Source organism: Alosa alosa, chromosome 10 (assembly GCF_017589495.1).
Source record: "Alosa alosa isolate M-15738 ecotype Scorff River chromosome 10, AALO_Geno_1.1, whole genome shotgun sequence".
Lineage (NCBI taxonomy): Eukaryota > Metazoa > Chordata > Actinopteri > Clupeiformes > Clupeidae > Alosa > Alosa alosa.
In genome coordinates this window covers 34,302,066-34,318,181 of record NC_063198.1, presented here as the reverse complement: position 1 = coordinate 34,318,181, position 16,116 = coordinate 34,302,066, and the positions used below count along the sequence as shown (strand labels likewise).

Genomic DNA, 16,116 nt, shown 5'->3' with positions numbered 1-16,116 from the left:
CCAAAATGTTTTCTCAGATTCGGATAGCCGGGCCGGCCTATACAGTGTTAGCCATAAAGCGTCAGGAAAGGATGGATGGTAGAAAGAGATCCAGGGAGGGACTGAAGCGGCCAGGTAGAATGCAGCTAAATGTGCCAAGCTTCCAGATTACAAAAAAAAGTGGCAACTGGTAAAGAGAGATAGCCTAGGCAATGATTATTAGCAGTGTAATTATTGGGCTAATATTGGACGTTTGTAGCATTGTCAAGCTATTCGCAAGCAACATATTCAATTACTTAAAATATTAGCCTTTTGTATCCGATTCATAGACTTTGCAGTATGCAACAGGCATGCAAACTCCTTACTTTTCGGCGAAATTAAGCGTTTTGGGTCCCAAAATAGGTCACTTATTATGTGAATCGTGTAGCCAGATCCGAAGAGTTTTTTAGGGTCGCGAGGCAGGCACAACGTTATATTGTTGCCAAACATTTGATCACATAGGCTACAAGGTTACAGACAATCGAAATTAATAGCTATTAACGCGCGGTTCTTTGTATTGGTGTTCTGATCAGCTGGTACAACCCAATCGCTTACGAATATTCCATTGATTCAAACCGCAAAGTCACCTTTTTATCGATTGACCTGGCAACCTCATCTCCCTACTGGATCTGAACAAACCAACGGAATAAACCGTACACGTGTGGCTCTGGATCTGAACAAACCAACGGAATAAACCGTACACGTGTGGCTCTGGATCTGAACAACACAGTGAAAGCTTCTATATGGAAAAGTCGCATGGTGTTGCTCTTACGTGTTGAGTGTAAGTCACTTACAGTGGCAAACATGTGTACTTAAATGTTATTTTAACATGCCTGCTGAAAATCAAGTTTAACACGATAGCTAGCTCCTATAACGGCTGCAGATGTTAAATACTAACGTTAGGCCTAACGTTACCTGCTAGCCTACTTTTGCGAGATGAGTGATATGAAAACTAAGCTCAGTGGCGTTGTATGGAGAAATTCCTTGTTCACGCCGGATGGTTTTCTAAAACAACACACTCGGCATTTTTTGAGAGTCAGAAAGCCGAGATTGTTGTTTTTTTTCCTTCTTCTTTGTTTGCTGCTGGTGGAAATTTAAGCTTAGTGTGGGTTAGTAGAAAAGAAAACGTACTAGCCATTTTGCGTTTGGCTAGTAATATTAATATTGTAGCGACCGGCTGTCAATCAGGGAGTGGCCGTGCTATGCATAACCCCGGGCACTCTCATGGTTGGCAGCCTGGCGAGAGGGGGGCGGGACCCCCGGGGAATATAGGCTACGGTTCGAGGAAGTTCTGCCTCTTTTCGGTTCTGGGCCTGACACGGCCCGCTGTGTGTTATATGCTGCATTGTGTGCTTTGTGACAATAAACCAGTTCATGAAACTCTGGCTCTTGGTGAAACGCTACAATATCTACTAGTCGTTTTTGGCTGGTGGTGAAAAAAGTTAATTTAGAGCCCTGTTTACAGTTAATACTGATGTACCACTTAGGCTACACTAACACAAACATTATTCTTGCAGAATGAGTGTTTTAGCAGAGGAGGATGCTGCAGCTGTAAAACAGATAGATTCAGGGATCAAATGCAGTTGGAAGTGGGCTTGGCTCAAACTGGAGGGAAAGGTATGTGTGAAGGGGCAGGAGGTGTCCTTCCACATGGGGGATGTGTTCCAGAAGATCAGCAGACAGGGACTGGCCAGGTGTGTCCTCTGCCAGAAGGAACTTAATTATGCCAATAAGGGCAGCCATGCCTTGATGGCTCATGTGCAGACCGAGATTCATAAAAAGAAGCTGGAAACTAATAGTGTTGCCAGCACTATGATCCCCGAACAAGCAACTCAGGGCCCAGATTTCATCAGGCAGCAGTTTCAGGGGAAGGTGACAGTGCCGGTTGTAAACCGCATTGCAAATGCAGAGGTAGGTGGGGTAGGTCCATAGCACAGGCAGCAATAATAGGCCTATACCTTTTTGTAAATAGCCCACTATGTTGTACAGCTTATCCCTTTGTCTACACTGCCGTGAGACTGAGTAGACAAATCCTATTGTGAATGTGTATAGTGTAAATTATATACTGTATGTGAATGGTGACATTGTATGGGATGGAATGCTAAAAGATGGTATTATTCTGAATAATGATAATGATATTACATTTAATTAAAATACATTTATTGTCACTATTCACATGTACAATTTAGACTATACACATTCACAATAAGATTAAAAGCACTCACTTCAGTGGAGACTAACCTGATCCATATGTCAGTATCCAATTCTAAATAATTTTCCTGTTGTAGGCCATGGTGCTTGGAGTACTGGCAGAGTGCTCTCTGCCCTTCACGATAGCTCCAGTAATTGTGGAGCTTGCGCAGACCCTTGCAAAGGACAAAGTGGCATTATAAGGAATTAAACTTTCAAGGACTGCAGCCGCTTACAAGATGGTACATGGATTGGGCCGGACCTACTCGGAAAGGACTTTGTCTTACTTGAGGAGTAGACCTTTTTCTTTAAACATAGATGAAAGTACAACAAACAACAACAAAAAGGTAATATTTTAAGTCAGTAAGTATTCTTGATTGTTTCAATTCCATATTTGCAGTTAAATAATACAATCACATTAAATCATATTGCAGGTAGGCTATACAGTGAAATATGCATATGCACTGGTAAGCATTTTGATGGATTCATGTGCGGTCATGAGAGGAAGCAAAACTGGGTTGGAGACAAGAATCCGTCAGCACTGTCCAGGGCTTCTTGACATAGATGGGGACTCCTGTCATCATATGCACAATTGTGCAAAGAAGTTTGCAGAGCCATTTGAACGTCACCTGGAGCAGTTATTCAGTGATCTGCAGATGGACCACCAGTGGTGCCCAGATCAGGTACAAATGAAAATAAATGTAATGTTGTGTATGTTCTTCCTTCCAATTTTGCACCATAGACAGGAAAGGGATATACTGGAATATATCTTTATCTAATATAACAGGAACATATGTCACTCAGACCTTGGTACCATAGTGGCAGTGAATAGCAATAGATAACTTTATTTCCACTGCATTTGACAGGATGTATGAAACCTGTTCAGAGGAATTGATATCTAAAAGATAAGTGCTGGACTAGGTGTTGGGCTCTTAAATCAGAGAAACTTAAGGTATAATTCAGTAATTTCACAAACTCTCTCTCCTGTTGATCAGGTGCAGCACTTTAAGGAGCTATGCCTTATGTTGAACATTCCTGCCTCCAGTCCTCAGAGAGGGTTTGTAAACCATCGCTGGCTTTCAGCATATGATGCCAGCACGAGCACTTACAGCTACCAGCTTATAAGATCCTGTATTTTGGGTACTTGAGCGTGGAGGAGCAGGAACCGTACAAAGAGCCCCTGGAAGTCTTATCCACCCAATACAGCGCGAGTCAGACAGGAAAAAGCAGGATCAGGTCGATGCACGAAGACCTCAAAAGGAAAGGTGAAGAGCAGTGATCCCCAGTTGCATTTTTCAGACATGGTCAATAAACATATATGTTGTGAGTATTTATTCATGTAATGTATTTATTTTACAAAAGTAATTTTTTAATGTCTTAACAGGTATGACCCAGCAGGGCAAAGGTCGCAAGAAGAGGGTGTGCCAACAAATCTGGCATCAGGAGCCAATCACAAATCTGCAGCTGAGTGTTTACATAGGTGTCCTGGCCATTTTAAAGGAGTACGTCATGGTTTTCCAGGTGGTTATTTGCCTTTTGTTTGTCATGACTGCAACTGTTGACCTGTGAACAATGTTTGTTTATCATACATATATTTACACACATTTCAGGGATTATATTTGTGATTTATATTGATTTTATATGTGTCCCACTCTTAACCTGTAGGAAGAATGAGTGTGGACTCTTTAAACCTTCATCCATGGCGGTGCCCTTGAGCAAAGCACCCAACCCCACATGGATCTAGGGACTGTAAAAAACACCCTGTACCTAAATAACTGGCAGGTGCTTTGGATTAAAGTGTGAGCTATGTGTAATTTAATGTTTTTCCTTTCACAGGGAGGTGAAATGTTGGTGCACAAGCTACATGAAAGACAGCTCGAGCTGTTCATGTCCTTCTTGGCCTGCTTCGTTAAGGGGGAGTACTTCACAGCATTGTCACCCAGGGCTCTTGTTGACCTGGTCTTGGAGGACCACATGATGTTGCCAGCAAGAGAGATCTAGGTTGGAAAGGATGCAGACGCATTTAGGGCAAAAACTCCAAATCATGCTGTAAGTACTCTGCTGCATAGGAAGTGTATAATGTATGTATATAGGAATAGGAAATGTATAGGTATAGGAAATGTATAATGTATGTATATAGGAGGTATTAAATAACTGTTCTAACCATGTGTTTGGAATATGTAGTAATCATTAACTTTATGTTGTACTATATTTTAGCAACTGAAGCCATTCATGAAGAAGCTAAAAATGGCCTACACAACCACTGCTGCCTATATGCAGGCCAAGCTTCCCTTAAACAGCCAGACCCTGAAGGCCCTCTTCGCTCTGGACCCACTTTTGAGAAGCCATTCTCAAGGACCAATCCAATTGAAGAGGCTGAGTGGAATGTTGAGACATCTCCTTCCACCAGGCTGTGATGTCCACCAAGAAATAATCAAGTTCGGTGTTGATCTGGCGTTACCGACAATCACCTGGCAAGAGGAAAGTCAGCCGTGGAGTTATTCAAAAGGGAGGATGTGTCTTGTGGGGTGGTGGATCGTGTCCTGTGGGGTGGAGGATCGTGTCCTGTGGGGGGGTGGATCGTGTCCTGTGGGATGGTGGATCGTGTCCTGTGGGGTGGAGGATCGTGTCCTGTGGGGTGGAGGATGTGTCTGGTGGGGGGGTGGATCGTGTCCTGTGGGGTGGTGGATCGTGTCCTGTGGGGTGGAGGATGTGTCCTGTGGGGGGGTGGATCGTGTCCTGTGGGGGGGTGGAGGATGTGTCCTGTGGGGGGTGGATCGTGTCCTGTGAGTGAGTATGTGTGTGTATGTAGGAGAGTGACCAGTTTGCATGCCTGATGCAAATATTGATAACAAAACTGAAGCTTGATCTGTGTAGGCCTAGGTAAAATTGTAGCCTCTGAGCAGCAGATCAACCAGTCGACCACTGAAAATGATGAGCCCGAAATTAGTGATGAGGAGGCCATGAGGGACAAGTAGAGAGGATAAATTAAAGTTATTTAATATAAGAAAGAGCAATTATTCTTCAATTCAATTCAATTATTGAAGTGAATTATTATATAACCTTTACACATTGTTGAACCATGGTACTAGTAAAAACTACAGGATAGTAAGAGCTGAAATGTTTCTTCATTTATCCAATTTCCACCACTATGGAAAACGTGGGCCGGTCTTGGGCCTGAAACTCCCGGGCTGAACAGTGGCCCCACTCCGGCCCTGATCACACCGTTTATCACCTATCACACCGTTTATCACCTATCACACTGTTTATCACCTACACTGTTTATCACACCGTTTACCACCTACACTGTTTATCACACCGTTTACCACCTACACTGTTTATCACACCGTTTATCACCTATCACACTGTTTATCACCTATCACACCGTTTATCACCTATCACACCGTTTATCACCTATCACACTGTTTATCACCTACACTGTTTATCACACCGTTTACCACCTACACTGTTTATCACACCGTTCATCACACCATTTATCACCTATCACACCGTTTATCACACCGTTTATCACCTATCACACCGTTTATCACACCGTTTATCACCTATCACACCGTTTATCACACCATTTATCACCTATCACACTGTTTATCACACCGTTTATCACCTATCACACCGTTTATCACACCATTTATCACCTATCACACTGTTTATCACACTGTTTATCACCTATCACACCGTTTATCACACCATTTATCACCTATCACACTGTTTATCACACTGTTTATCACCTATCACACCGTTTATCACCTATCACACCGTTTATCACCTACACTGTTTATCACACCGTTTACCACCTACACTGTTTATCACACTGTTTAGCACCTATCACACTGTTTATCACACTTTTTATCACCTATCACACCGTTTATCACACTGTTTATCACCTATCACACCGTTTATCACCTATCACACCGTTTATCACCTACACTGTTTATCACACCGTTTACCACCTACACTGTTTATCACACTGTTTAGCACCTATCACACTGTTTATCACACTTTTTATCACCTATCACACCGTTTATCACCTATCACACCGTTTATCACCTACACTGTTTATCACACCGTTTATCACCTACACTGTTTATCACACCGTTTATCACCTACACTGTTTATCACACCGTTTATCACAGCACCTATCACACTGTTTATCACACCGTTTATCACAGCACCTATCACACCGTTTATCACAGCACCTATCACACTGTTTATCACACCGTTTATCACAGCACCTATCACACCGTTTATCACACCGTTTATCACAGCACCTATCACACTGTTTATCACAGCACCCATCACACCGTTTATCACAGCACCTATCACACTGTTTATCACACCGTTTATCACAGCACCTATCACACTGTTTATCACACCGTTTATCACAGCACCTATCACACCGTTTTACCACCTATCACACCGTTTATCACACCGTTTATCACAGCACCCATCACACCGTTTATCACACCGTTTAGCACCTATCACACCGTTTATCACACCATTTATCACCTATCACACTGTTTATCACACCGTTTATCACAGCACCATCACACCGTTTATCACACCGTTTATCACAGCACCATCACACCTAGCCGCTAATTGGAAAGCTCTGGCTCCGCTCCTTCCGCTAAGGACCGCAGTGGAAATAACTCTGTGGCTTTATTGTGTTTATCCTTTTGACTGATAATTGTACAAAGTAATTTTATTTATTTATTTATTTATATAAGAATTATCCTTTGTACAAAATACATCATGTCAATAAAGATTTTCAATCAATTTGCATGATATCCATGTGATTTATATGTGACAAGTACTGCAGTGTGAGCAATTCAACAGAGATTAGTTAGAGTTAGTATGTGTGGGTGTAGATGTGTGTGTGTGTGTATTTATCAAACCTGTAGCTCTACTGAACGCATACTTCAATCACAAGCGGATTAACACCTGCTTTTACAAGGCGGAAATATTTCAAAGCAAAACAGACGTGTGCTTTCATGGGCAGTTTTCGTACAAACTGGGGATTACCTAATTAGGCGCATTTATGCTTCGCCTCCCATTTCTTTACACAAAACTCCCACTTTCTCATGACCCTCCTCTGAATGCATATGCATATGTATCTATCTATCTCTCTCTCTCTCTCTCTCTCTCTCTCTCTCTCTCTCTGCATTGCATTTCTCTGTGGTACCCTCAGTAATGTTGTTTTATCACTCTCACACCACACACACACACACCTGTTATCTCAGCACTGAATCTGTGTTATCTCTCTCTCCCTCTTAGTGATACCACACCAACATGTCTCTCCTTCTCTCTCCTCTCTCTCATCCCTCTCTCTCTCCTCTCTCTCATCCCTCACTCTCTCTCTCATCCCTCTCTCATCCCTCTCTCTCTCTCTCCTCTCTCTCATCCCTCTCTCTCTCTCTATCTCTCTCATCCCTCTCTCTCCTCTCTCATCCCTCTCTCTCTCTCCTCTCTCTCATCCCTCACTCTCTCTCTCATCCCTCTCTCTCTCTCTCCTCTCTCATCCCTCTCTCTCTCATCCCTCTCTCTCCTCTCTCATCCCTCTCTCTCTCTCTCTCTCTCCTCTCTCTCCTCTCTCATCCCTCTCTCTCATCCCTCTCTCTCTCTCTCTCTCTCTCTCTCTCTCTCTCTCTCTCTCCTCAGGACCGCATCTCTCTGTGGCACGAGCAGACGACGCGCTACGCTGCGGAGCTGCGTGAGGTCAAGCAGCAGATGGTGTCCCAGCTGGAGGTGCTGGACAAGAGGGGGAGGGTCTCCTTCCGGGCTGGATGGGCTGGGCTGTGGCGTGGGTGGGCGTGGGCTTGAGATGGACTACCTGGACCATGAGAAGGGAGACACAGCCCTGTGTGGACGTGGACGAGAGGCTTGTGGAGCAGCAGGTCACCGTCGCCCGGGAGAGGACCAAGCTCAAGTACGCCAAGCTCTCAGGTAGGACCGCTGGGGGTGTGTGTGTGGGTGTGTAAGACGTAGCCCAGGAGAAGACCAAGCTCAAGTACGCCAAGCTCTCAGGTAGGACCGGTGGGGGTGTAAGCTCTCAGGTCCGCCAAGGACAACGCAAATCACATACAGTAACACACTGTACGTCACAGCAGAAGTTTCTTAGCCTGGCCTCTGCCTGCCTACGTACTTCCGCTCGATTTCTTTTCCCTACAGTACTCCGTCTGGAATAGTTTGATTCGCCCTCGTGTACTTCGGCAGTTGGGCAGCCAAACCAACCAGCGAACAGGGCGTCCCTGAGGCTTAAAATTGCCCAGGCATGGTGTTTTCAATTCCCTACGTCCCGCCCCCGAAGCAGATCACTTGGAATACATCAACGTAGGGAGCGAAAAGGACTTATAGTCTATATAGGCTACTTAAAGGGCTTATAGTCTATATAGGCTACTTAAAGGGCTTATAGCCTATATAGGGCTGGTTTAAAGGGCTTATAGCCTAGGCTACTTAAAGGGGCTTATAGCCTATATAGGCTACTTAAAGGGCTTATAGCCTATATAGGCTACTTAAAGGGCTTATAGCCTAGGCTACTTAAAGGGCTTATAGCCTATATAGGCTACTTAAAGGGCTTATAGCCTAGGCTACTTAAAGGGCTTAAATACTTATGAAATCTTTGAGCAAATGTAAATAAAAGGCGCAAATAAGGTTGGTGTGAGTTATTTCAGCTCTTTCTAGTTTAGCCTATTAACAGGAGTGTCACAAACAAAGTCACAGTCGAGTAGGATGTTATATCGTCAGCTAAACTTTAGTCATACCTTAATTTGGTCACTTGAAATACGAACGTACCCGAGTCAAACTTTAGTTTAGTAGGCTACATGATGGCGTCAATATCACTATTTTTAGAAGGTTCACTAAGAACACTAAGAAGGTTCGACATAACATGAAACTTTGATCGAAGCATCATCAGTGTCTCTACACATGAACTCGAGTATTGAGAACATTGTTCGTGTACACGTAGTTTACTAAAAAGAAAGATTTTGGACAACTCACTCCTTGCAAGATGGCAGCGAGCAGAAAAAACAAGTGAGCTTAAAAGTGGCGCTTTGGACGTACTTATGCATTTATATGAAAGTTTGACTTGGGTACATTCACAAAACACCATATGATGCATTTTGGCAAGAGTTACGCAGATGAAACGTGTGATTGTTTGCTGATCAGGTGCAGATGAAACGTGTGAGTGTTTGCTGATCAGGTGCACGCTTGCTTGTTATGGGCGTGATGCAGAGAAACGTCTCTGTATGATGAAACGCCGGTTGTTATGATTGGTTCAAAGCGGTTCAAAGCGGTTCAAAGGAACTCCAATGATTTTAAACCTCAAACTGTGCCCTCCCACCCGGAAATAAACATACGCCTATGGATCTAGACCAGACTCTCTGCGAAGTCAGAGTGTGTGTGTGTGTGTGTTGTCAGAGAGTCTGGTTTCCAGGCTAGATGTTTCTAGAACAACCTCAGGAAGAGGAGGAAGGAAATAATATTAAACATCCCCTCTTCCCTCTCCTCTTCTGAGTGTGTCTGTGTGTGTGTGTGTGTGTGTGTGTGTGTGTGTGTGTGTGTGGCCTATCAAAGTGACCACCATTATCTCTCCATCTCCCCTATCCTGTATCCTCCATTGGTTACACAGGAGATACACAGAGATTTAGAGGAGATACACAGAGATTTAGGCCTGTGTGTGTGTGCACGCATTTATGTGTGTGCGCGTATGTGTGTGTGTGTGTGTGTGTGTGTGTGTGTGTGTGAGAGAGAGAGACGAGGAGTGGACACACATCTCACACATGTCTTACATCCACTGTACAAGCTGCACACACACACACACACACACACACACACACACACTTAGTCTAACACCTCAGATCCAGCATAACACACATATCACACATTCACTGAAAGATCAGGATAGCACACAGACACACACACAAACACATACACACACACACACACACACACACACAGTCCGACGTAGCTGTGGGCTTTGTGAAGTGAAAGAGGCTCCTAAGCTGATTAGAGAATAACCAGTGTGTAAGCATCTGTGTGTGTGTGTGTAAACAAGTGTGTGTAAGCAAGTGTGTGTAAGCAAGTGTAATCCTGCTCAGAGCACAATCAATGTGTGTATGTGTGTGTGTGTGTGCGTGTAAATGTGTGTGTGTGTGTGTGTAACTCTGCCATGGAGCAGAGCTGCCTGCTGTGAATTGTGAGAAATAAGCTCATGACACGCTGAGATGGGACAGAATGCTGACGACTCCAGCGCTTAAAAGACAACATGATATCCCCTGCGGTGTGTGTGTGTGCATTCGTATGTGTGCATTATTGTGTGTGTGTGTCTACTAATGTGTGTATTACGTATGTGTGTGTATTAATGTGTGTGTGTGTGTGTGTCTGTGTGGATGTGCATAGAGTTGTGTGTGTGTGCTTGTACACATGTTTATGTGTGTTATGTGTGTGTTTATTTGTGTTTATGTTTGTATATGCCTGTGTGTTTATGTGTGATATGTGTGTGTGTTTATGTGTGTGTATATGCCTGTGTGTGTTTATCTGTGTTATGTGTGTATTAATATGTTTGTGATTATGTGTGTATATGCCTGTGTGTGTTTTATGTGTGTGTGTGTTTATGTGTGTTATGTGTGTGTGTGTATTAATGTGTGTGTGTGTGTTTATGTGTGTATATGCCTGTGTTAGAGGGAGAGCAGATAGCTAACAAACGTTCAGAAAAAGTCCTGTTGGCAAATTTGAGGAAAAGTCGGTAAAGGGGCTATTTCACACAATTTGAGGGTGCTGAATTCAAATATTTTGTTTACCAAGCTCAATTTTGAGTTTTAAGCTTGCTAATTAGCATAATTAGCATAATTCACATACTTCTTGGTTTTGCCATCAGATATCATAGGAATTGCAAAAAATAAGGCATTAATATACTCTTTATGTATCAGATATAAAATATCAGATATAAAAATTAAAATATAAATTGAAACAATAGCTAAAATTCAGTTATGACGTTTAGGCATAAAATAGATTCCTTGATAAATAATAAACAATAAATTGATAAAATAGTAGGTGACTGCTAATTTTTCTGTAGAAAGTACTTCTGTCACTAACTATTATGAACAGTTGTCAGTCTTTACAGAGGATTTACACTGTATTTTTTTTTACTGTAAAAGGCGACTGTGGCACCCTAGTTAAAACATCTCACTGGTTATCTTTCTTCAAATTCCAGCCGCAAAAAAAAATGGAAGAGTGTGCATGTTTGAGGGTTGCTGAAGAGTGCTATGGAGATTGCATTATTTACAAAAATTTAGACAAGATATTCTTTATAGTGCAACAAAAAAAAAAAAACATTCTCCAGTGCATCATTACTGCATATGATGCTGAAAGGAAGTGGACCTAGGACAAATCCTTAGCTATAAACTGATTAATGTCCCTGTACTGTAGCTATTGCAGATAGCGATGGTTATTTGTGAAGTGGAAATAAGTCTATCCTCACTCAAGTGCTGTCTAGCAATGTGGAATGTCCAGTAGTGATCACTGCAAAAACTGCTCATTCAACACTGGTAATAGATGCTCAAGATCTAGTTATGTCTTTAGGACACCCATCTGACTGCAGCACATTTAAGAAGTATGCAGGAAAGTTTGTAAGAAACTTTTGTATTGTTATTTGGTATTTGTTATGTGGTAGCAAATGATGTTGACTACCAAAGAAATAGACCTAATGTAGGAATGCACACAGATATTGCAACAGATACGCTCAGGCCAATCCAAACTTTTCTCATCTGTTGTTCCTCGTTGGTGGAACACACTGCCAGTTCCTACAAGGGCAGGGTCATCCCTCTCCATTTTCAAAAAACTCCTAAAGACCCAGCTCTTTAGAGAACATCACCTTTCATGGCACCACTTACAACAAGTCTTGCTGATCCTAGCACTTACCACCCGTCTTGAACTGACACTCCACTGTTTAAAAACAGCACTCACTGATGCACTTATTCTTACTGTACTCTACCGTTTTTAAATTGTCCTAAAATTGTTGAGAGAATTGTTTTACAACTTAAACAGTTACCATGTTGATAGTCGCTTTGGTTTAAAATGCGTCAACCAACTGTAATGTAATTTAATGTAATAATGGTGTAGGCCTATCTGATTAGGACCCAAAGAGTGGTTGAAAGCATTCTTATTAAATTACACTGGGAGCAAAGAAGACTATCTTCTTTTTTTTCCCTTTGCAACTGTCAAAGAAATCCCATAAACACAGGAAGGCCTAGGGTAGCCTATCAGATGGCCTAAAGATTAGGCTCTTCTGAATAGCATTAAGTGATTTGCATGCAGTAATTTGAACACTGACCTTGATCTAGCCTACTTTGGCTATTTAAATGTAAATATAAATATAAATGAGCTATAACAAACAATAAAGGACTCACACACAAACTACTATTTTAATGACCAACTTTTCCTCAAATTTGCCGTCAGAAGTTCTCTTCTGTGAAGCTGCTCCCCCTCTATGTGTGTTTATGTGTGTTATGTGTGTGTGTATGCCGGTGTGTGTTTATGTGTGTTATGTGTGTGTGTGTGTGTGTGTTTATGTGTGTATATGCCGGTGTGTGTTTGTGTGTGTGTGTGTGTGTGTGTGTGTGTGTATGCCTGTGTGAATGATCTCCATGTGGAGCTGTCACCTTGGGTTTGAGAAAGGCACTAAATAAAACATATTATTATTATTATTGTTGTTATTGTGTGTGTGTGTGTGTGTGTGCGTGTGCATGTGTGTGCGCGCATGTGTGTGTGTGTGTGTGTGTGTGTCCTGCAGGCTGTAAGGACCTGATGGCCAGTGTGAAGGGGAAGATTTAAGGCGTGTGTGTGTGTGTGTGTGTGTCCTGCAGGCTGTAAGGATGTGATGGCCAGTGTGAAGGGGATGAAGGTTCTGAAGCGTCTGGGCGGCTCCGCGGGCATGTGGACCAAAGACATGACCTCTGGTGTGGGGGGGGTCTACGTGTTCAACGGCTCGTCCTCTGACACACTCCACCAGTTCAGCTCCGTCCGTGACTTCACTTCCTCCCAGGGCACCGCCCTCGCCACGCCCCTCAAGCTCCCCGGCCAATGGAGCGGCACAGGCCACGCTGTCTACCAAGGCCACGCCTACTACATGGAGGACTCGGCCGAGCTGCGTCTACTGAAGGTGTCGCTGACCGACGGCGCGCTGGCCGACAGCTCCGTGCTCCCGCTACCGGACCTGGTCCCTGCGTACGCGCTGACGCCGGACACCTACGTGGACCTGGCGGTGGACGAGGAGGGGCTGTGGGCCATCTACGCCACGCGGGAGAGCCAGCGGCACCTGAGTCTGGCCAAGATGGACGCCGGCACGCTGGCGGTCATGCAGCTCTGGACCACGCCCTGCCCGAGGGAGAATGCGGAGGCGGCGTTCGTGGTGTGCGGCGCGCTTCACGTGGTCTACAACAGTCGCCTGCCCGGCCGCTCCCGCGTCCAGTGCGTGTACGACGTGGGCGACCTGCAGCCGGCCGACGAGGCGCCGCTCGCCTACTTCCCCCGCCGCCAGGGGGCGCACTCGAGCATGAAGTACAGCCCCCACGAGAAGCTGCTGTACGCCTGGGACCAGGGCTACCAGATCCTCTACAAGCTCACCATGAAGAACAAGCTGGAGGTGTAATATACACACACACACACACACACACACACACACACACACACACACACACACACACACCACACACACACACCACACACCACACACACACACACACAGGGCTACCAGATCCTCTACAAGCTCACCATGAAGAACAAGCTGGAGGTGTAATACACACACACACACACACACACACACACACACACACACACAGGGCTACCAGATCCTCTACAAGCTCACCATGAAGAACAAGCTGGAGGTGTAATACACACACACACACACACACACACACACACACACACATACTCACACACACACACACACACATACTCACACACACACTCACACACACAGGAATACTAGAGCGTGCATTAGAAAAGAGATGACCCAAGCGCTGTAGACGTACATTAAGATCATGTCACAACACCTGGAGCAAAGACTGCTGTACTGAAACAGATTCTCTGGTTCCTACTGGTACTTCATAATAAAACGTAGAAAAGATCTTTTGGTCTGTTTTTACTGAACACCTTTTTCTTGTTCTGCTGATAGTTATACCCCACCTACGATAGTAGGCCCTATAAACATCTGTACTTATAGTGGTAAACATATGTACTATAGTGTATTAAACATCTGTAGGTGTATATGTAAAGTATATATCTGTGTGTTTGTATAAAGTAAACACCTGTATGCACAAACTACAGGAGGGTCTGAGGATCACACAGAAATATGGAGACAGGAATCAGGGTTCATCTCCTAATGTTACTGAGCTGTTCTCCCCCAGTGTTACTGAGCTGTTCTCCCCGTGTTACTGAGCTGCTCTCTCTTAGTGTTACTGAGCTGTTCTCCCCCAGTGTTACTGAGCTGCTCTCTCTTAGTGTTACTGGGTTGTTCTCCCCCAGTGTTACTGAGCTGTTCTCCTAGTGTTACTGAGCTGTTCTCCCCCAGTGTTACTGAGCTGTTCTCCCCCAGTGTTACTGAGCTGTTCTCCTAGTGTTACTGAGCTGTTCTCCCCCAGTGTTACTGAGCTGCTGTCTTTAAGCATCTTAGAAAGGAGCAAATGCCATATGTGTCTCAGGGAAATGAAGAGTTTATCCTGTGTGTGTACTCTGAGCTCTGAGCTCTCCGTGTGTCTTTGAGCGGCTGAAGCCGGAGAAAAGAGTCTCCTTCTGGGCCTCACTAGGGTCTTCTGGTGACGAGAGGGCCTGCATTTCCTCTGCATATTCCCCTACAGGAAGCTCTAAGGGTCAAACTGGGCCAAGTTTTCTTCATCCAGCGGAAACGGGGGAGGGTTATTCCTCTTTAATGGCGGGTTGTTTTCGTTGAAGGAGGAGGGAATTTCTTCCCCTGTGTGTCTGCGTCTGTTCTCCTGTTCCTCGGTTCTGCCAATCCGGTTCCCCTGCAGACGGATCCGCTGTCACGGAGCAGATGGCCCTCAGACCAGCACTTGGACACGGCATGCCAAACAAACACAACATGACATCTACCTCCACACACACACATGCACACACACACACACACACACACACGGCATGCCAAACAAACACAACATGACATCTACCTCCACACACACACATGCACACACACACACACACACGCACATGCACACACACCATCCCTCTTAACCTCAGAATGCCAATTGTCAGCAAGGGAACACACCCAGCACACACACACACACACACCAACACACACACCAACACATCAACACACACCAGCACACCAACACACACCAGCAAACTAACACACACACACACCAACACACACCAGCACACACAACACACACCAGCACACCAACACACACACACACCAGCACACACACACACACCAACACATTACACATTACCAGCAGTTTACCCAACACACACACCAGCATACACACCAACACACAGACCAACACACCCGCACTCACACACACCAACACAGCAGCACACCAACTCACCAGCACACACACACACCAACACACTAACACACCAGCACACCAATACACACACCAACACAGCAGCACACTAACACACCAGCACACACACACCAACACACCAGCACATCAACACACACCAGCACACCAACACACACACCAACACATCAACACACACCAGCACACCAACACACACACACACCAGCACACACATCAACACACACCAGCACACACACACACCAGCACACCAACACACACACACACCAGCACACCAACACACACCAGCATACACACCAACACACAGACCAACACACACACCAGCACACCAACACACCCGCACACACACCAACACAGC

General features: G+C 44.6%; 1 protein-coding gene across 1 annotated transcript in view; it reads left to right on the top strand.

Moving 5' to 3' along the window:
• The window catches only part of olfml3b (olfactomedin-like 3b), a 20,922-nt gene extending 6,987 nt beyond the window's left edge, over nucleotides 1-13,935 (top strand). The window contains 4 exon segments of the mRNA XM_048255577.1: nucleotides 7,885-8,003; nucleotides 8,005-8,074; nucleotides 8,076-8,169; nucleotides 13,089-13,935. Coding sequence (XP_048111534.1) covers nucleotides 7,885-8,003; nucleotides 8,005-8,074; nucleotides 8,076-8,169; nucleotides 13,089-13,873 — 1,068 coding nt within the window. The 3' untranslated portion in view covers nucleotides 13,874-13,935.
• Nucleotides 13,936-16,116: the final 2,181 nt, after the last annotated feature.